The 22548-nt window shown below is 40.1% G+C and overlaps 3 protein-coding genes across 4 annotated transcripts; 2 read left to right on the plus strand and 1 right to left on the minus strand.

Moving 5' to 3' along the window:
* Window positions 1-7619, minus strand: afg1la (AFG1 like ATPase a). Its single transcript, XM_018703735.2, has 13 exons — window positions 7463-7619; window positions 6899-7104; window positions 6188-6239; window positions 5974-6075; window positions 4659-4789; window positions 4435-4534; window positions 3907-3965; window positions 3699-3781; window positions 3531-3601; window positions 3357-3457; window positions 2338-2478; window positions 2135-2245; window positions 1-796 (listed from the first exon to the last, which is right to left on the minus strand). Exons 1-13 carry the CDS (start codon window positions 7587-7589, stop codon window positions 659-661), a joined length of 1422 nt encoding a protein of 473 aa, XP_018559251.1. The 5' UTR covers window positions 7590-7619; the 3' UTR covers window positions 1-658.
* Window positions 7620-7824: 205 nt separating this feature from the next.
* On the plus strand, window positions 7825-14444 carry LOC108902038 (sex comb on midleg-like protein 4). Of its 2 annotated transcripts, none has more exons than XM_018703736.2 (8): window positions 7825-8822; window positions 9723-9959; window positions 10387-10516; window positions 10678-10902; window positions 11077-11238; window positions 11328-11552; window positions 11769-11917; window positions 12012-14444. In XM_018703736.2, exons 1-8 carry the CDS (start codon window positions 8820-8822, stop codon window positions 12135-12137), a joined length of 1257 nt encoding a protein of 418 aa, XP_018559252.1. In that variant the 5' UTR covers window positions 7825-8819; the 3' UTR covers window positions 12138-14444. The 2 variants fall into 2 exon arrangements, with proteins under 2 accessions (XP_018559252.1, XP_018559255.1); XM_018703739.2 differs by having other exon boundaries at window positions 8117-8822; window positions 10678-10878.
* A 1871-nt stretch (window positions 14445-16315) lies between these two features.
* vsnl1b (visinin-like 1b) lies at window positions 16316-22419 on the plus strand. The gene is made up of 4 exons (XM_018703732.2): window positions 16316-16717; window positions 18567-18733; window positions 18894-19109; window positions 20504-22419. The coding sequence occupies exons 2-4, from the start codon at window positions 18572-18574 to the stop codon at window positions 20699-20701; spliced, it is 576 nt and encodes a 191-aa protein (XP_018559248.1). The 5' UTR covers window positions 16316-16717; window positions 18567-18571; the 3' UTR covers window positions 20702-22419.
* Window positions 22420-22548: the final 129 nt, after the last annotated feature.

Genomic DNA, 22548 nt, shown 5'->3' on the forward strand with positions numbered 1-22548 from the left:
AACCCTTAATAGATTCATTTATGAGGACAGCTGCATAAAAAATATAGTGTCTTGGAGGTAACATGTAAACTAAAACACTTCCTGTGATACATGTTTTATGTTTCCTATTCATCCTGAAAATGAAACTACTGATGAATCGAGCCCCATATTGTTGTTCGCTTCATGGGTGAAATTTCACAAGCACCATCTGCATAAATCATCAGACTTCAAATACCCTGACCAGACTTGCATTAGAATCATAAAGAACTCACAGAGATTCATTACATTAAAAAAAACAACATTATGGATCTCAAAAGGGAGACATTAAACTTTCATTTAAATCTTCATAAAAGTCTGTTGTCCAGCTTCTTCCCACAGATTCATAAAATACAGTTGGACCACTATAGGATATGGAGTTAAAAGCATTATGACACCCTAAAGTTCATCTTAAAAATCATCCATAAAGTGCAATGTCGCAACAAAGTGATAAAAGGCCTTAAGATATCAATAAATATTCTCTGTACAACATTTGCACACATGCTTTTAAGCAGTCCCGTTGGGTTTGTGCGAGATAAGATGAGTAGGAGTAGTGTTCAGTCTGGACTGTTTTCTGGCAGAGAGGAGTACCGTGTATGAAGTATGGAGGGTTGTGTAACATTGGTCGATTATTCCCAAAATGTTAAACCTGCGATTTCTTGCTTCTGTCCCCTTCCAGCCAGTACTCGTCTGTCTGCATCTCTGTGAGGCGAGACACTGTCCTCTGGAAGGCAAATTTTTCCTCCTCTCCGCTGAATATGGACAGACTGCTGGCTTCGTCCTGTTTAAACCACAAGGTATTAAATCAAGAAACTCAGGATGTTAAGTCCTTATGGAAATGTGCTTAAATAGAGGCATCAAATGTGACGAATAAACAACACTTGAACGTGAAATACTCGGCAGTGAATATACAGAAGTTGAAACTCCACCACGACCAGTCCCAGACACCTTTCAGGACATTGGTGGATCACTGACCAGGATCCTTTTGATACCTTTATTCACGTGATAAAGCTCAGACAAATCAGTCTTCTTACAAAATAAAACTGCGTCACATTCTTGCTGTGTAATATTCACAGAGATTTTGCAGCACACTTACAATTTAATGTTTTTTGTTTTGATGATGTTTCGCCAATTTTATATTGCGATCCTGAAGAAATAACATTTCATATTGTTTTTAACCATTTTATAAGATAGTACTAGTAGGACGACAATAGGAAACGAGGGAGAAAGAGATGGAACAAAGGTCCCTGAGGTGGATTAATAATGAGTGCCTACTTGCAGGATGACCACTTCAAAAAGTCCAAGATGATATCATCCTCTGAAAATTAAAAAGTTTTAATAACTTCTTCAGCTAGAATGATTATTTTTTATGATTTGTACACTGTTATATTTTATATAGGTCCATTAGACAGGCTATAGTAAAGAGCGATAATGATCATCTGTCAGTTAATGTCAATTAATGTCAGGTCATTGTCAGACTAAGAGCTATTTTACAACAGCCCCCAGCTATTAGTCAGGTTCAAATTCAGAGCTTTAAATCTAAAGCATGATATGATAAGGCTGCTGGAGGTGGAGAAAGTGGTTTTTGAAACATGTCGTTTAACCTGTTCAGTCACACATGGAGCAGGTTCAAACAAGAAATCAATTTATCACTGGATACAGATGATTTAACACACGTTTCCATAAAAATCATCATAACACAAAACCACACACAGATCAAGGTAACTGGTAACTGGTGCAGAAAACAGCACCTCATACAAGTTAAAATTTTATTCCTATTTATCTGTTTATTCAGCAGAATATCTCAAAAAGAATGAATGTATGCACGTTAATAATCTGATCCAAATCCAGAAGCAAATTTAAAAATGACAGATATTTTCTATTATTAAAGTCATACATTTGTTTTAGGACAGAACATTCTTGGCAGAGGATTTAAAATAAATTAAGACTCAGAAATAAAGTGGTTAAGATTATTTTTACAGTGCTCACAGAGAGCGGTTTGTGTGTTTTAAACTCTATTCATGACGACCAACGGCCTCAGACAGCTTAATTATCAACATTTACGACCTTAGGTACACACCTAACATGAAAAACTGGTTTAGACTCACAGAGCTCTTACCCTTTTCAGTCCCAGGTCGTCCATCAGAATGTGGCTCTCGTCGTGACCGTGATCCCCGTCATGTACAAAAATGTCCTCCAGAGGATGATCTGCAAGAATCACCACCCGCACCTGAAATAAAAAAGATGACCAACTGTTAAATTCTCATACAAAACTGTGTAGTATTTTCTTTTTAAATGAGCAAGGAAATAAGTGCAGTGTACCTTATGGTCGTAGAGGGCATCCACGAGCGTTATGAGCCGCCTGGCTTGAGTTTTCTTGTTCAGCGTGAGCAGAGGAATGTGTCGAATAAAGACGGTGTCAAACAGCCTGGATATCTCCAGGTAGTCACTGGCCCCTAAAGGCTGAAACATTTACATTCAAAAATGGACATCAAAATATAACAGCTGCTATTTATTTAGATCTCAAAAAGCAGGATTTCTGATTTCAGATTACTTCTAGTTTAAGTTGCTGTTAGTTTTTGTCTGACATCTGTCACTGTCACACAGCAACTCCTCTGATTTCTTTGGTTTGCCTCAGCCCCTACAGAGACACTAGTGAGTCAATCACTGAAACACAACACAACCAAGAACTGTTCAAACCTGTTGAACTTTAAATTCTGGTTGAGTTCCCAGTGTTTCAAAAGACACCAAATAGGCTGAGGCTAAACAGCAGGGAAGGCTTTATAAACTGATTTAATATGATGGTGAGGCAGTGGAAATTTGGTATTTCAATATTTTATGCAATATGACGATATTGTAGCTTCAACGAAGCTTTCCAGCCAGTGCATAAGAAATACAATGTATATGACACTGTTATATAGTGAGGATTTAGAAGTTTACAATACAAAGACTTTTTTATGGCTTTATAAGGGTTATTATAGCTGGACTGTGTCAACAATATGGAGAAATCCAATTATATTGCAAACCTAAAGATTCACACATTTGTAAGTTTTCAAACGCAACCTGAAATTCCTCTGGAAACTGCTTGTGCTTTTTAAAATCTTTTAAAATGCTTTTTTTTTTAAATTTGTTTTTGATTCAACACAACAATAACATCCTGAACACTGACAGCAACGTAAGCAAAAACCTGATTTCTACTAAAAAGAATGCAAAACCAAGAAAAAAAATCAACACATTTTAAAAGTATGTATACACTAAAAGGCCAAATAATCCAAGATTAGAAGTCAATACTGATGTACAGAGGGAGTTTTATAACAGTTATGTTTTTTAAAAAGACTTACTCTGTCACACAGCTCCTCAAATGTACAGTCTGCTATGGTCCCACAAGCTTTGTTCAGACGGACTTTTCTGTTGTGAACATTCATAACTCTTGGTCGTGTTACTGTGAGGAAATGTAATATGGTAAATACAGAAAAAAAAGAATTAAGTCAAACATCATTTGAAAGTCAACTTACTGTCATTCTGCTTAAAAGCCAGCTCATCAAACATCTTGTCCAGTGTCGCCTCTGCATCAGGCTCACTGGAGCTACAAGAAATGTAACAGGGAAACATTAAATACAAAAAACATAAAACCAGCAGATCAAACTGTTTTTAGTGAATGTTTTACAAGAGGAATTTCTTACAGAAAGTAGAGTTTTCCAGCAGAGGGTCTGTTCCTCTTGCGGTAATCTATCCCAGAATCCAGACGAAGTGTTTGGCAATATTTCTGCACGCAAGAGACAAATGATTAAAAACAGGAGCCTTTAAAAAGTTAAAAAAAGAGATTCAATATGCCTGAGACAACCAGCAACTGAATTACTTGATTCTCAGTGAAAAATAACACATTCTTACCTGTAACACGGCAATAAAAGGCACAAAGTTGACTCTCTGCAGCCCATTTTTATACAAGTCTGAGGGAAGATGACAAATAAGATTTTATTTACATTTACTTGAAATGGTTTGTTAAATCTCTTTATTGCTTTAAAAGTGTTAATGTCTTGACCGCTGACAGATTCTGTGGCGATGCAGTCTTAGGTAGTAACAGATTAACTTAAATTTTTCCATGTCAGAAATTTGCAGTACCCCACTATGACTTTAATTTGATGAAACTGACTCTCTCATGTGTAGAGTCATGTGGTTTATACAGTATGTGTTACATTTTAAATCACAGATAACTGTAAAAAATCTGATCATACTGTGTTGGACTTTAAAGAATATTTGAAGGAATATGGATTCAACTTGAATAGGACTAAATACTCACAACCTTTAATTCATTTTACAAAACCACAAAAACGTTTTAATTTGTTTTTTATGTAGAACAAAGGCATGCAAGTTTTAAATATATAATATTAGACTGGTATTATGACACTTGCTCTTTACCTTCAGGAGGACGATTAGAAGTGGCAACAACAACGACTCCGTTCAGAAACAGATTTTCAAAAAGCTGCTTGAGAATCATGGCATCAGCGATATCAGTGACCTGAAATATATGATAGAAATTAATCAACTTTGATTACAGCCAAAAATGTACAGACAACCAGACTCCTTTAAAAAAAAAAAAAGGACTCCATCACTGTGTTATGTTGAAACACAGAGATCATTACCTGAAACTCATCAAAGCACAGAAGACAAGCCTCTTCACTGATCTCCTCAGCTACTGGAGCAATGGGGTCGTAGGATTTGGCCATTTTCCCTGCTTTTCTCTTTGGCATACTCTGCTTTAGCCGATGGATCCCTGAAAACAAGTGTGTAGTTCTACAGTTTATAAATACAAATGAACACAGACAAATACAGGAGCTGAAAACCAGTGAGCTGAAGGTAAAACTAACAGGAAAACACAAACCTCCACTGTCAGTAAATGCACAATTTCTACTCCTTTTTTGGATCTAAGAGTTCACACGTAAAGTTTACGAATTCATTTATGCATTTTTAGCACAGTAGAATTATATTTGCTGTGTATTTCTGATTATAGTTATTTTTGACTTGAGATGTGGAAGAGACAGAATAGTTTCACACAACCTGTTTGTGCTTTGTCAGCAGTATACATATATAACAGAACACATATGCAGTGCTTTAAATGTAACAAAACTGAAATGTGGTGACTAAACAGGAAGCATAAGCTCAGTTCAGCAACCACAGTGCTGCGTTGTTCTACAGACTTTGAATATAGCATGTAGTGAAGCGCTTATTTCAGCAGCTGTATTGAAACAAGACATTGGACATTAACATGAAATACAACTAAATTACACCACTACTGTGACGTGTTGTCATCATTTTTGAACACACAGTTTAAAGGATGCACAGTGTCACAGATGCAAGCCCTGCACAGAGCTGCTGATTCAGTGGATTGTCTGTAACTATTGACAGGTGATTTAATGAGTTGACTTAATGAGTAGGACAAGAGACAGTGTCACCCTCTGGTGGTAGCACCTCAAAGACAAATGAATTGCCGATGTAAAATTGTTTACATTTTTTTTTTTTTTTCCAGAGGCAGTGATGTCAGATGGATTTGTCTCAACCTTGTTAATGTTAATACTACTTTGAAAAAAAGATAAACATTGACAAGAATAAAGATGCTTTTCAAGCAAAAACACAATAACTACATTTTTAACAAACTGCCATTTTTTACATCTATTTTGTACCAAATATAAGGAAATACATCTTTGATGTTTTCTTTCCACTGCAGTAACCAGCTTTTACAGCTTGAAGCACAAATTCCACCTTTTGGAACAAAACCCTTTCAAAGCTGATTTATCTGCCCCCTAGTGGCTGTTGGGAGCAGAAAAAGTCAAAAAAAAAAAAAAAAAAAAAGGCAACGATGCACAGAGTTGGCTACGCTACTACCTGAAACACTGCTCAACTGTGAAAGGGCTTCACATCTGTGACACTGTGCTGCCTCTGGAAATGATGTATACTCACTTTTATGCACATCCAACATAAAGCCGTGGAAATGAACCCTCTTTTTCTTCTCAGTCTCCGCATATGAATAAAACATGTCCATGACCATAGTTTTTCCTGTACCTGAAACAATGAAAAGACCATGTGAGTCAAGAACGAATTAAGCCACAAAAATACGCAAGTTATCAGAAATTAGACAAACTAGATTTAGATTTTACAACTCTGTGTTCCTTACCAACATCACCGTAAATGTAGTAGCCTTTTGGAGCTTTGGGTTTTGTGAAGAACTGAAAGATGTGAGGAGAGAGTGTAAGAGTACATGATTCATTTTTTAAAAAATACTCCTGAAACCACCTACAAAGATGATAAGCCTGCATTTACATATAACACAGACTGGTGGTGGGTGATAGACATGGAACCTTTAATATGCATGTATAAGAACTACTTAAATATGAAGCAGTTTAACTCTAGTTGGACATTTTGTGGTTTTAAACAGAGTTAAATAAGAGTCAGCATGGTGACCCTTCACTGTGACATGAGATTTAAATGGGATTTGTATATATGAGCCACTTGTTACACTTGTTACTAGTCCAATTTTTCAAAACACAAATTTTAATCAAATACCTGCAGAAACAGTTCTATGCAAAACTCAGCTTTGCCTGCTGTTAAGCATGAGGATGGAAATATTATTCTCTGAGGCTGTGCAGCAGCAAGTGACACAGGAAACATTGCATGGATAGAGGAAATGATGGTTTCCACTAAACACCAGCAAATTCTGGATGCAAATGTCCTGAAGTCTGTCAACAAAGTGAAACTGAAAAAGACCCCCACATCACTGAAAATCTGTGGGTAGCTCTTAAACACGCTGTGTGTGCAGGACAAAGAAAATGATCTGCAGTAAGAGTGCAACAGAGAACATCAGTAATCACCGGGCGTTTCTCTCTACCTTGGAGAATATGGATGTCGGTGTGTTGCTGTATCCTTTGAGTGTTTTGTGCAGCTCGTCCAGTTTCTGTAGCACCGCTTTCTGATGCTCGTCCTCCCGCAGTGTTCCGTCTCTGATCAGCCCGCTGTAGTGATCCAGAGGGCCGCTGAACCCGGCGACGTTCACACCACCCTCCTCCACCGCCTGCTGAGCTTTCACGGAGTAACCTTTGTAAATTACAATAAACACAGAGAGTAGTGGGGAGCTGAGCTCGACTCTTTACTCCTGAAATGTTCGCAAATCGATGCGGAAAGTTACAATAATGTCGCCCTTGTGGACGAAGACCAAAGGTTAGCAGGGGACAACTGGTCTGACAGCTGACAGGACAGGATAATCCTCATGAAAACAGCAAGTTGAGATAGTAAAACGGGTCAAATAATTATGACCAAGCTAGATTTATTGGAAGTGTGTTTGAACTAGCTAACTTAAAAGTACCGCTAGGTTGACTTTTAGTCTGTTTATACCACCGGAAAAACCGTTTTAACGCTTTAACCGTCACAGCGACTCAACAAAAACTCGTCTCACCTCGTCTGCAGAGCTCCGTTAAAGACTTTAGCAGCTTTTTGGAAGAATATTGCTCCGTAAAAAGACACTTGAAGCCCAGTAACGCTGAGGGTGACATTTTTAAAGACAGCGGCACGCGCACCGCCATCTTGCTTTCAAATTGCGTCAACGTAACTTTATTGACAAAGACAAAACAGACAAACGTCAGCCAGCAGGGGGCGACATTTGTCTCAGTTCTACATATTGGATTTTATTATTTCTCTTTTTGGAAAACAACATGTGAATGAAGAAATGTTATAATAATATCACGAATACACACAGTGTTGTGATAGCATTATAATCAGCAGTTTGGTAGTAGTAATAATAATAATAACAATAATAATAATAATAATAATAATGGCTTGAAATTATGATGATAGAAACAAAGCCAGGTAAGTTTATTCTATTCTACAACAATCCAATATCTGTCAACAACAAAGCATTTCAGAGTGCTTTACATTGCACATAAAAAGAAATTGAGACACAAGGTGAGGAGTAAAGGAAGCAGCAATAATGAATAATATATCCAGGGCTGCAAATAATGACTGTTCTCATTATCGATTCATCTGACATTTATTTAACTGGATTAATCATTTATTGTATAAACTACAATACAGGTGTAGTGTGAGCATGGTGCAAAAATATGATTAATTGGGACCAAGATTTATTTTATCAATTATCCCTTTTATCTATATCATTTTGTTGATTAATCAATTAATATATTGAAGAAGGCCTATTAGAATTTGCCACAACTCAGATGTTTTGTTTTGTCTGATTAACAATCAAAATTCTAATTTTCTAATATCACGTCTGACAAAGAAAAGCAGAAACTCCTCACATGCAAGATGCTGGAACCAAATGTTTGGCATTATTGCTTTAAAAAATGACAAAAATTAAACTATAAAAATGTGAGAATAATGTATAATAACACCACTGTGTACCCACAACAGAAAAAGGGGAAAATAACATTTCTATTTTCATATTTTCCTATGAATATTCTCATTATAACGAATAGCAGAAACTCTGTCCTCAGTCCAATTATACCTCCACAGCACTGAGCTGGAGCTGCAGACAAAACATGGCAGACAACAGTCAGGGTGTTACAAGGCTTACAGGCTTGTTGCCATGACAACAGAGGACCCCCTCCACCCCCCTTCTCTCTCTCTCTCTCTCTTTCGGGCACACACACACACACACACACAGACACACACAGATATATACAGTATTACAGTGGAATCCGCCTTGCTCTGAGATCCGTGCTCTGCTATTGGAAGCAGGAAAAATAAAGGAAATACAGCACGGAGCGTAGGGATACTCCACATCTCCACATCTGTTTTGGATGGTGAGTGCCTTCTGACCGGTTATTGTTTGTTTACATTCTGTATCCTATGACAAATCTGCTTAAAACTAGATCATTTTTAGTGTTATAAATCGCAGCTTCTTCAGTCTGGTTAGCTGCTGCTGCTGCTGCATGGAGGATGTGCCACATGTTTCTTTTCTTTGCAGCTTCTTCTTCTTCTTTTTTAAAGATTAGGGTGGAAGCTGTCATCGTAATGGTAATTCATAGCTGGGTAGCCATGGTGAAGTCAATTTCCCCCTCCCTCTGCCACTGCTGAATGCATTAGTCTAATGAGATGTCTGCAGCCTGTGTGCCGAGGAGCAGCAGCAGCAGCAGCAGCGGCAGCAGTGTGTTAACCAAAAAGGGGGACGAGGAAAAAAGCCACAGACAGAAAGAGCAAGATGGCTTTCCCTGCATTGTGAGGGATTTAGCTTTATAGTCACCTTTAGGCTCCTGGGATTTAAGACTAAAGGGCTTGGCTCTTGGGCTTTCACAATAGAAGATAGCAGGTAATAGACACCCCCCTCCCTCTCTCTCCCTCTCCCTCTCCCCCCCCCCTCTCTCTCAGGTTTATTGGTGTGTTATCAGTGCAGGATGGAGGTGCTGTTTCCTCCATTGCTCTTGCATGGCTGCCTTTTTTGTTGTTTGATTATTATGGTGCTCTGCTAAATTCTGCTCCTCTCACCGCATTGCTCAGCTGAGTCTTCTGCAGTCTGTTAGTGTTGGATGTTGCTGTTTGTACAAGCCATTCTGCCTCCTCTGTGTCTGCTCGTAATTGATGCTAATGCTGCTCTCTGTAATATGTATAGCTGCTGAGGAGGAGGAGGATTAATGTGTGAGTAAAGTGCATGTTTTGATGCGTTTCTGTGGCCTGAGCTCAACGGTTGTTTCCTTTGTCTCCAGCTCCAAATGAGTGTACCTGCAGCAACGGCACAGAAATCAGACGGCAACAACAGTGAAATGCAATCAGCTGCAGTGGCTCCCTCCTTCATCCCCAGCCAGTCGGGGAAGATACCGGGCAGGAAGAGAGGGAGACCCCCGCTCCGCAATGTCGCCAAGATGGATTTTCCTAACCGTTACCCGGAATCGCTCCCTCCACTCAAAGTGCCAAAGAAGAGGGGGAGAAAGCCGGGCTTCAAGGTCAGCCAGATTATGGAGGGTGGGGGGAGACAGAGGGGTGGTGAGATGTGGTGTGGGGATGCAGTGTGTTTAAAAATGCATGTGTACACAGAAAGCCACAGACACACAGGCTCCATGCCCTTCAGATTTTGTGGGACCCCAGTGTAACAGAGAGAGACTTAACATCTGTGAGGCTTTGTTCTCCTGTAGTCAAATACTATGGAAACATTTAAAGGGGAAGTCATTTGTTATAAATATCTATGTTCTCTATTCATAAATACACACAAAACTCATCATCTGTAGCATAAAAACTACAGCTTTATACATACATACATTATACATCCTGATTATTCTACCATCCTCCTCCCTACATCATTTAGCATCTGCAAATAAACGATAAGCCAGAAATAAACACAGGAATGCAAAACACATTTTTCTCTCTCTGCAGCTCAAACCCAGGATGGTGATGACACCGTTGGCTATTTCTCCACCCAGCAGCACCCCTGAGCCTGATATGAGCTCCATTCCTCAGGATGCTGCCACCATCCCCCACTCTGCCACGCCCCAGGTGCTCACAGGTGAGACACAAAACAGTTTGAAGAGGCATTAACTGACTTTTTTTCGCTTTAAAATCCAGTCTGGATTTGTTTAAAGACACTAAAAGATCAAATAAATCAGTACAAAAGATAATTAAGGTTCAGTTTCTTTTCTATCTCCACTGTATTTTTCTCTCTATTAGTCTGTATCTACATCAACAAGCAGGCCAACACAGGCCCCAACCTGGACAGGAAGAAGATCCAGCAGCTCCCTGATCACTTTGGACCCGACAGGCCCTCCGTGGTGTTGCAGCAGGCCGTCCAAGGCTGCATCGACAGCGCCTTCCAACAGAAAACGGTGTTCACTCTTCTCACACAAGGCTACGGGGGAGAAAAAATATCAGGTGTTGTACAGAGACCCCCCTCAGGTGTTGTTTTCTGTTTGCTTAATACCCTTCAATAAATTTCTTACCACTTTATAACCTGAGGTGAAACTGAGAAAAAAAACTACAATTAGTAAAAGTTTATGACCTAGTTTGTAAGAAAGTGTATCTGAGCTGAGCTGTTGTTTCAAGTGGTTTCTCCCTGCTTCCCTCTTGCAGCCACATTTGATGGGAAGCAGCACCTTCTGAGCCTCCCCGTGGTGAACAGCATCGACTATGTGCTTCGTTTCCTGAAGAAACTCTGTCGCAGCTTGCACTGTGAAAACCTCTTCAGTGATCAGCCCATTACCCAGCACAGTGGTGGCTCCTACCAGTCAGATGGTACTTGTAAATTGTGACTTGAGTAGAAGATGCTGTGCTGACATAAACAAATTTTTTCCAGCTCATTTTGACTCAAATCTTGTCTTCAGCTGAAACGTCCATGGCTGAGGACTACCATTTAGACCAGTCGGACGGCAAGCGCTACTCCGTGGACCCTGGTGACTCTGCTTTCAGCTCCATAAGCTCGTCCTACTCGCCAAAGCCCTCCTACGGGTTTCGCTCGTCACAGCAGTTCCCCAACGGCTCGGCCTCCATGAGCATGTGCAGGCAGTCGTCCACCAGCCCAAACACGTTTCCAGAGAGCAACAGGACAGGTGAGAAGTCACAGTACAACAAAACCAAGAATATTCTCAGTTATTCAGGTCTTGATTATCCAATAAGGGTTGAATCGAGGGCAACTGGACTTGGTTGAGAGGTGAGACGTCTTCACGTATGTACAAGAAAATCCAGTTGCCCTGAATTCAACCCTTCTTGGAAAACCAAGATTGAGGTAGAAAAGTAAAGCTTGTTCCTTTCCTCTGTCCTCCCAGGAGGTTATAATGTGTCTCCAGAGTCCCAGGAGTCCAAAGCTCCACCCAATAAGGACCCATCCACCTGGTCTGTGGAAGACGTTGTCTGGTTCATCAGGGATGCAGACCCCCAGGCTCTTGGCCCACATGCGGACGTCTTTAGAAAACATGTAAGTCCAGTGTGCTCTCGATTTAATTTGCCAGACTGAATAATCCAGTTGAAATCATCTCTAATTTGAGACCAACTTCTTCTTCTTCTCTCAGGAGATCGATGGAAATGCCTTGTTACTCCTAAAGAGCGACATGATCATGAAGTACCTGGGACTGAAGCTGGGACCAGCCTTGAAGCTTTGCTACCACATCGACAAACTAAAGCAGACTAAGTTCTGAAAACCTTCCACGATTATGTCTCCCCCCTTCTTGAATCCAAGAGTACATCTGAGTAGGATTACGTCTGGGGAGCCCAGGTGTTGGGTCTCCGGGCGTGAGGTGAGCCACTTTCTTTGGGGTCCTCAGAAGCAGGTGTCACTTCCTTTTCTGCCACAAACGTGTAAAAGCAAAAAGGCTGCTATTTTTACAGTTAATGTAAAATCCAAGAAAGCCCAAGAAGACCGTCTTTTATGAAGACGATTGTAAACTAACAAAATTATGAATAATAGGAGCAGAGTAAGAACAGGATTGAACTTAACGCTGATATCAGTGGTGATACGATAGGGCTAATATGAATGTTGTTTTCTCCAACATTACCTGCATTTTATGTGACAACAACCAGGCTGAATTTTTAATATATTATTCCCAACTAACACAAGAAACATGGTTGTTTTTTTAACTCTACAAAAAACATTATGTGAACATTACTTAAAGCTGCAGTAACACATTTTTTGGCCACTAGGGGGCAGCTGAAACACATTGTGAACACCACACTGACATATCAGCATCCTTTAAAGTTGATATGGAGACTTATTAGCAAACAGTTACTTATTTACACATCCAGCAGTTATGGAGCAACAACATTATGATTCATTTGGAGTCATGTTTCTGAATCACAGAGAATTTTGACTCTCGTTTAACTCTGTTTTTGGTCATTTTTTAAAATATATTGCTCTTTAGCTGCTAGCAGCTAGTCTTTAACGGTGTCTGTCTGCTGTTTTGTGCTGAGCAGGTAGTGTGCAATGGGTTTTTATAGAGGTTTTGCTGAAAACAGATGCCTCATGTGGCCAAAAGCAAGGCTAAAAGAGCAGTGAGAGTCAGCAAAAACAGTAACGTTGTGCTCTGGAGAGTCCAAAGTTCATCACTTTGAGCAATTTCAAGCTATCATTCGATAGGTTGTTATTATATTGATTTTAGGTGCTTTAAAGTGGAAAAGTGTTTAAAGAGGGGGATAAAAAGGAAAGTGACACCCCTCACTTCTGGGCACCCTAAAGGAAGTGGGGACCCAACTCTTTTCCCATTGGCTTGTGTACCTGGGATCCACAGACTTGAGAGCTGCAGTTGGATCCTGATACAGATTTTTTTTGAAGATTTCCATGATGTCATGTAGTGATAATTACAAATCCACCCCTCTCTCTCTCTGCCTCTCCTTCTCTCTCTCATCTTTAACTTACTTGCTCTACTTTTGGCACAGATTTTGGACTAGAAATCTTCAGATTGTGGAATGCATTCACCATATACAAACATTAACATAAATGTAATCAGTAAAAGAGGGCCAGTGTAAGAAAACGTTTTGTCTCACAAACCTCCATGAGCAGCACAACTGTTGGCTGCATGCAGATTTCATTATATATATATATACAGCATATATGTATTCATCATCTGACAAGAAATGTATAACAGAAAACACTTTATACCTTAAGACTACTTTCACTTTGTCAAATCTCACTATAGGATCTTGTTTACTTGTGTTTACCAAGCTGAAAACATATCTATAACTGTACTGAAAAATGGTGCATTAAATACTACATTGCTTTTTGATTGAGAGATTTAGAGGATCATTTTGATACTATTTTTTCACATTACTGTGTAAGGAAAAAAAGTAATGTTCCCATTGGATTTGTCATTCTTTTTTATTATAATTTTAATATTAAAAAACAGTATAACCTAAACAAAACATAACATAGAATGACAGTAGCTCTCTTGTTACTATATATAAAGAAAAATGAGAGCATCGTGAACGTGATATATTTATGTTTCAATATGCAAGATTGTTACATGCCAATTATCTCCATAGGCTCTTCATGTATACTCATAAGAACGTTTTTTTATTTCATATGTTTCTATGTTTTTATCAAGCATCAGTGTTGATACAGAAGTTGTCAAAACACATAAAACACGTAAATGTTACACTAAGAAAACCTAAAACGGCCATGTAAATGGGTATATAATATAGTATTGCTTTTGTATACCACTTTTGGTGTACAGTATGCATCCTTTTTTAATCAATTAACCTTTGTAAGTGAATGCTGCTGTAAAGATATTACATGTAAGCCATGCCTAGTGAGATCAAGCTAAGGTGTTTTATTTTGAAAATCACTATGAATAAGAGTTTTAGAGAAAGCTGAGTGGATCAGTACTCTATGCTGGTGCTAAAAGTTATCTATGTATTTAACTGTTTGCTTTTGTGTTTGTGAGATGTAAAGGAAATCTTATGTGTATACTGTACCGTATGTGAGTATTAAATTAAGAAATCAAGTAATCAGAGCTTTGTGTGTGAGACAGGCTTTTTATTTCAGTGCTTTACTGAAAGAGCCGGTTTCTTCGGCTTGCTGAGCAAAGATTATCACTCGTTTAGAAGCCTAAATGGATCCAGATTTGGATTTGGGTCCTCACAACTGAGAATTATTTTGGCTGGGAGCCTCATCTGTGCTTCTACACATGATTTAACAAAGGTGACCTATATCTGTGGTTCCCAAACTGGTGTCCAGGGACCTCTCCGGGGGTCCTTGCAGGGCTCCCAGAGGCTCCCCGGAAAAATGAGGGGCGTTTTTTCTTCTTTACAGCAGATTAGCATACTGAGAGAATACCACAGGTTTCATACTTTCAATTTACCTGTGGTCAAATTCACACCTAACAGCAAAAGTCTTCCTAAAAATAAACTTATTGGGAACTTGTCCAGTGCTGATTGGCCTATATCATCACCAGGATTGAGTCAAGTTGTTGACAAGATTAAATTATGGTATTATTTTAGTCATTTCTGGACCAAAAATCACAAACCAACTGCAACAATGATGGTGTTAAAGGAATAGTTCAGCATTTTGGGAAATGGGCTTATTCACTGTCTTGCTGACTTAGACATTCAGAGGAAAATCACACTCATGTCTGTTAAATATGAAGCCACATACAGACTGGAAACAGCTAGCCTGGCTCCGTCGACAGGTAATAATATCCACCTGCCATTTATATCTTGCTTGTTAAATATTTACAAACACTGAAGTGTGTATTGATCTTCTCATCTCACTCAGCAAGAACACAACAAAGCATATTTCCCAAAATGACACACTCTTGCTTTGCTTTTTCAACAAAGGCCAGCGAGATCAAGTTATTTCCCCAAGAAATTTACAGTCACCTCAAACCATTTGTCACAGGCCGCAGTTAACATGGAGGACACTGAGGTCGTGTCCTCAGCATGGCCAGATTAACCTGGAAAAATATACTTTTGGGCCCTGTTGTTCCCATCAGGTACAATATACAGAGGACAGCATACATGAAAACTTCATTATATTTCATACAAAGACCAGATTTTTCTCCTGTGCTGAAATACTACTACTACTACTACTGATAGTTAGCTTGTGGTAACCTTATTTAATCTATGCACCATGTGAGCACAATACAAAGTAAAAGAGACATGGGGGCTACAGGTTTTGACAGGTTTTTATCAAAGGACCCAGCTGTGACCCGAAACCTAAAGCGAGACTTTAGTGTAAATTCCCAAACAAATGAGCAAAAAAAAAAAACACCAACTAAACTGGACCCAGTTATCCTCTAAGACTCTGTGTATATTTTATAACCTGACTCCACAATTAGTTTGATAAAATATCATTAAACTGGACTCATATCAATGATTTAGAAGGTTTTGGTTTTGAAACTGAGTCTACGGTAAATGAGCATGAAGATTCATTCATGACCTTGGAAGAAGACTGGGGGATACAGCTGAAAGCTCTGGGAATAGGTAAATAATTAGCTGCTTTTAGAATGAATGCTTTCATGCTGGGGAATATAAACCTACAGTTGTGCTGTTAACTGAATAAATATGAAAAAAAAAAAAGATAATTAAATTGTATTTTTCTCTTGGTGTGTGGTTTACATCTGTTGAGGGGTGGGGTTGAGGTGACTCGTGCCCTGCACACAGTCAACATGGGGCTTTCAGGGGCCCCTGGTTGGTTTTTCCCAGCCTCGGTTTTAGTCACGAAATCCCATTAAGCTTCTTAAAGCCACGGTTAATGACCATTGGACTGAAATATTTCGCCCTTCAGTTTACTGACTCTAAATTCCTGATTAGTGAATTATCTTATTGACGCATCTCACAATCGAAAAAAATCAAAAACAACAAACCACAACCTCCCCACCACCACCACGTTTTATTTCCTGCTGATGAAATCTCAGGCTGACCATCCTCATCGCGATGAAGGATCCGGTTATAAAGTGACAGGATCCAGCTGAACCCAAACGGAGCAGCAGAGCAACAGTGAACTTATGATCAGGCTGTGATGCACACGGGTGACGCCGCGCTCCTGTAGTCGCATAAACCAAAGACTGGCGTGGGATCGGTCCCTGCTGCGCCTCATCTGGAATAACGTCGGGAAAATCCAGAAATTTCATTAGCGGGTGTAATTTTTTTTCCTAAGGAGGCGAGCAGTGTTGAGAATAATCCCTTTTGGGCAAACGTTTCCATCGGAAGGGGGGTTTTCTGTACTTTGCAGAAGCCAGAGCAGATTTATTCCGATAGAGAATCACCAAATATAGGCTGTAAAAAGGTAAGGAGTGACTGCCTGTGAGATGTACATGTCATGTGTTAGATGTTCACATTATAGCTGCAGCGAGCGGTGAATGGTTTATGTTAACGTGTCACGCATTATTTTTCATATTTTTCCTTCTGTTTGGATGAATGGGATCGAGCAGAGAGGGGCTGGCACACTGGCACCTGCGCATCCCTTAAAATAAACCTCTGCGTTTTGCCTGGAAACAACCAGAAATAAAAAATTACACAGAAATCAGACAGCGAGGGATCATTTGTCGAATTAAGAAAATGTCATCAAGATTTGTGTGATTTAATTGGCTTTTTTTATGATCATCTGATGTGGCTCTGCGGCGGCACAGACGGAGCTGTAATGTGGTTTTTAAAAATAGGTCTGTTTGGTTATGAAATTTTGACATCTCTTCTCGCCCCGGTGCTCACGGAAAAGATGTCATTAGGAGCAGGATGGTGGGATCTAATCTGAAAATACTCTCACTGCGTCGTTTCCATCGGAATGCAGCAGCAGCAGCAGCAGCAGCGTCTCTCCCTCCGCTCTCACAGGAGGCGGTTAGCTTTAATAGCATTAACTCAGATGGCATTGCCCAAAGCGTGAAATAAAACAGCATCTGTTTGGCCTCTGATCGGGCAGAACAAGTCGTTCACACCGGTTGGCCTGTGCGATATGTGGCGGATATTTTCTCCGCAGATACACGCGATGTCGAGCCGTTTTCTCAGCTCAACGCTCCGTGAAACAGTTTTCATTTTGTCATCCTTTCCCCCCTGAAAAAAAAAAATGTTTGTCCTCAAGGTCATTCACCGAAGCCTATTTTAGAGATTAAACCCAAGATTGGCTGCTGTAATTACCAATCAGGCTGGTCGGTGGTGGTGATGTGCCACACAGGGGATGAACATTAAAGGCTGTGGTTTGCAGTGATTTTAGCTGCAGCACACATTTCTGCTGTTTGTTGTGGGAAGGCCTGAGCCAATGCAGTGCTGTGGTGGTGGAGCTGGACCAGCCTGCTGTCATGCTGCTGCTGCTGCTGCAGAGATGTGAACCATATGTTGGTCTCAAGTGATGAAGGTTCTCACAATGGCCTGTGTTCACATATGCAAATTATACTCTGCTGTCTCATTTGTTAAATTATGTATTGAGAATTGACGCATTCCTGGCCACTGTATGTCATTTACAACATCACGAGTCAATAATTCATGAATGTGGGGCTTCTGACAGGCTGCTCCGGTGTGGCTGTTCAAGTTGTCATGATTGCTACAGCGGGCACTCAGTGTGGATAAGAGACTAACCCAGGCAGATCTGGTCGAAGGATTTCCCACGATTGGCTTAAACGCTACATCACATACATTACAGGCCAGTCAGTTATAAGCCATATTCCCCAACTGATCCAGATTATAGAAGGCCCCCTTTGTGTGTTCCTGCACGTTGTCCGTCCCCAGATCTCTGGGTTTACTGCAGCAGTGCCTCTCGTACAACCAAGCGCAGGCTTTGTTGTCATTGTCAGGTTATAGGACAGTGTTTGCAGCAGTAACTTGATAGCAGCGATCGAACATTTGATGAACTGGATCTGACTCTGACAGTGATGATCCAGGTCAGTGCTACCCGGGCCACAGACTGGCACAAACAGGCTGAAGGGACAGAAATAGAACACGAGCACCGGGGAAATATTTGCCCCCCTCCCCTCCTCAACAAAAATATAAATACGTAGAAAAAAACCAAAACAGAAATTTACTCTCTGACCTCGTGACTGAAGTGGATATAAAAAAAGGTAGTTTTCTGAGCTGTGCTAGAGATTTTCATCCTGCCATCGCTCAAGCATAGATAAATGCATTATTCACGTGTTCTTGCACCACAGGAACCATGGGAAAGCAGAACAGCAAGCTGACTCCAGAGGTGATGGAGGATCTGGTGAAGAACACAGAGTTTAATGAACATGAGCTGAAGCAGTGGTACAAAGGCTTCCTGAAAGATTGCCCCAGTGGCAGGCTGAATCTGGAGGAGTTCCAGCAGCTTTATGTCAAGGTTTGTGTGAACCCCATCCTCTGATCTGCCTCTTCTACACGAGCCAGAGTTATCGTTTTGAACATTTCATCATACCACGGCTATTCTCCACTATAAAACCGATGCTATAAGTGCTGTCACAACACCCTTTTTATTGAACACATCTCTCCCACATTTACAGTTCTTCCCTTATGGCGATGCATCAAAATTTGCACAACACGCCTTCAGAACCTTTGACAAAAACGGAGACGGCACCATCGATTTCCGAGAGTTCATCTGCGCCCTGTCCATCACATCCCGTGGCAGCTTTGAGCAGAAACTCAACTGGGCCTTCAACATGTATGACCTGGATGGTGACGGCAAAATCACCAGAGTGGAGATGCTGGAGATAATCGAGGTGAGGGATTATCGAGTCATTAAGCCCTCGCTCATCAGGGGAACTGGCTCTGATTTTTTTTCCCTCATTGTTGTTATCAGTCTCCTGCACACCTGCATTGCCTTGAGTACAGACGCAGTTTCATAACGACAAAACTGCAGTTGTATTGAATTGCATTATGCCATTTCTGGAAACACAATCACTATAGTAAACCTGATATGTCTCAGTGATACTGGAACGTATTGACAGTTCCCGTAGTGATAAATGTGGTGTGTGCTTCATTCCTAAGCATCTACATCAGTGGTTCCCAACCTTTGTTGTCTGCTGTACTCTCAAGTACCTCTCCATTGACACCATCTGTCATTCAGTATGCTCAGTAAGCTGATATAAAGAGGTTATTGTTACAATCATCTTAAATTGCTGGTATTTAGGTTGCTTTGGCCAAGTTTGCATCTGTACTACTACACTGCGTGGCAAAAGCTGGACGATTTGTGTGTACAAGCCTTATTATTAGCTATTTATTCGCTATTTTGTCCAGTTTCAACAGTTAATTAATTTCCAGATAAAATAGCAACTGTTTACTTGCGACTTTTAGCCAACAACAACTATTTATCCGTTACTTTTAGCAAAAACTCTCTGTTTGGTTACTAGCTATGTTTCATACACTCTTAAAGGAGCTATTTGTAAGTTTTGCTATTGCTACATAGTCCAATGTTAGCATTAACAGCTGGTAACTTAACGGTCTAGAGGAAACATTGCGAATTCTGCATTAAATTTCCTTCCTTTACTCGCCAAGAGCTGTCTCCAGCCAATATCAATCTTTTGCTTCTGTCCTATCACTTCTTTTCTTCTACTGAAGTTAGCATGCTAACTAGCTAGCTCCTGCCCATCTGTATGTGCATGTGTCATGACTATTTTGGTTCAATCATGATGGAGTGATCACATCTGCGCTAAAAGTTAGGCTAGTTTAATCAGCCCCACAAACACAAAACAAAACAACAAGGTATGAACTGAACTGAAGGGGTGTAACTGTCTGAGGAAATGTTAGCTAAAAATAATTAGCCCCTTTGACTACAACATATGGTGTTGACATGTTGCAGCTAACTCAGGTTGATTGGCAGTTTATTGTAAATTCACAATTAGCATCACACTCATTTCCAATCCTAGTTGGCTGTTTATTTTCCTCCATAATACGAATATGTGGAATTTTAGTTAAATTGAATTAATTGAATTAATAGTTTAGCTTTCTACACAACCCTTGGTAAACTGGCATAAGTAACCTCTGAGGTACAAGCACTCCTGGTTGGAAACCACTGATCCACATCCTCATGAACAAATGAAACACATGTAGGCTTCACTAGATTACATAATGAAGCGCAATCCTCAGCTAATTTCTCACTGCATCTCACCCACAGGCTATCTACAAAATGGTGGGCACTGTGATCATGATGAAGATGAACGAGGACGGTTTGACACCAGAGCAGAGGGTGGACAAGATCTTCAGCAAAATGGATAAGAACAACGACGACCAGATCTCGTTGGAGGAGTTCAAAGAGGCGGCGAAGAGCGACCCGTCCATCGTGCTCCTGTTGCAGTGTGACATGCAGAAGTGAGCCCTCCCCTCGCTCGCTCCTCTCTCCCCCCCTCTGTCTGTAATCCACACACTCTGGACAGCAGCACATGTTTTAATGTCTCATTAGGTTCTCTGCCATTTCCACAGGAAAAAAAAACAATGCTTGGACTATTTTTCAATGGACTCGCTTCTTGTGGTTGTATGCATGAGAATGTCAAATGCTGAATAATTTTGAATATAGCTATAAGATATCATACATTTCTATTTCAAAACATGCCAATGTGATTTGTGCACAGTAACCCTATACATTCTCATTCAACCCTAGCTTGTATATCAGTGGAGCACTGCATTAAATTATGTTCCTGCAGTATTTAGGATCCCCAGTGTTCACTGCTGCAACTACTGTACGCTTTACATAATAGTAACAAAACAATAATTCCTATGATAATTGTAACTGTCTCTGCTATCCAGACTTGTTGAGCTCTTGGAGAATAGAGAGGCTCCTGTCTGTTCCAGATGTTTTCACACGATGGAACCAAGAAGAGTAGGTTCTTTGCATGCATATATTATGTGTCAAAAAAAAATATAATCTCTTACCTTTTGCATCTTTAGGTGGTTATAAAAGAGAAACCCTCCGAAAAATTCATTTAGTATTGTTGCATGGGATGTACAGTATGTGACTCATCATCATTAGTTCACCTCCAGTAATGTGGGAGCATGCTTCCCTCCATTTGATAACACGTGTATGTGTGACACTTGAGTTTTTCGAAAGATATTCGGGTTGCAGTCGAGGGCTAATTACCGAGGAAGAGCTTTCACATAAACATTGTATTATGTTGTGCTTCAGTGACTTCTGGGATGAGCAGAAATATATTTATGGAGCATCATTCCCCCTATGATTTCATTGTACTGCTGCCACTTAATCTGGAGGAGAGGCAAAATTTACCGCTGTCATTATAGGCACAGTACTCATGCATTATTCCCCCAAAGTGATCCAAAATTGGCTTCTTTTTCAGGCTGCTTATTTGATTTAGACTTAAATAACTTTACTCAGTACATATCAATATGTTTACAGAAACTAAAGAGCACTGCAAAATGAGTACAGTCTTGGCTTTTGACCTTGATGCTGGGAGCTCGCTCTCTGGGCTGGGGACCTTGTGAGAGGGGCTCCACTTCCAATGCAGCAGGAACTTAAAAAAAGCCTCACATATGTTTACTGGACACACTGCATTCCTAAAACTCTTTTGTAAGGAGAAACTTTTTATTGAAAGGTCTCATCTTCTAGTTTATTCTGTTTGCAGCGATCATTAACGATGCAGGACCCCTCGAGAGAGAGGTGCTTGATAAAGCTTTTGAAAGAGCGTTTCAGTGAGAGACAGTGACTGGTTCGTGGTGATGTAGGCTAAAGTTATTGCGGAAATTCTCTTTCAACAGTTTTGCTTCCCCATTTCTAGGCTATGCAAGCACGGACTGAGTGTCTGCTTGTAGTCCACTTATAGTAGTGGAGGTTGCAGAAGCTTTTCACTGTTCTGTCTGTAACATAACAGAAACCAACTATCACATTATTAATGTCTATATAATTTATACATTTCAGTCCAGTCACCATGTCAGATTCTTTGTCTAGTAAATGTTTATATCAAATATGAAAAATCATAATACAAGTGACTGTATTCTTTTATACATGTGGCATGTGTTGCACCCAAACTTAATTCTGTAGTGACAAAAATGAATAAACCATCAACAGGCTTTTTCAAAAGACACGGTCTGACAGGTGCAGTTAATGGAAACAAAGAAATGAACACCAGCTTTGGCTTTTGACTTTAAGACTGTGTTGAATATATGTTGGGCTACGTATGGATGGATAAATTAAATGAATGAGTGTGTAGG

The sequence above is a fragment of the Lates calcarifer genome, linkage group LG19, assembly GCF_001640805.2.
Source record: "Lates calcarifer isolate ASB-BC8 linkage group LG19, TLL_Latcal_v3, whole genome shotgun sequence".
Lineage (NCBI taxonomy): Eukaryota > Metazoa > Chordata > Actinopteri > Centropomidae > Lates > Lates calcarifer.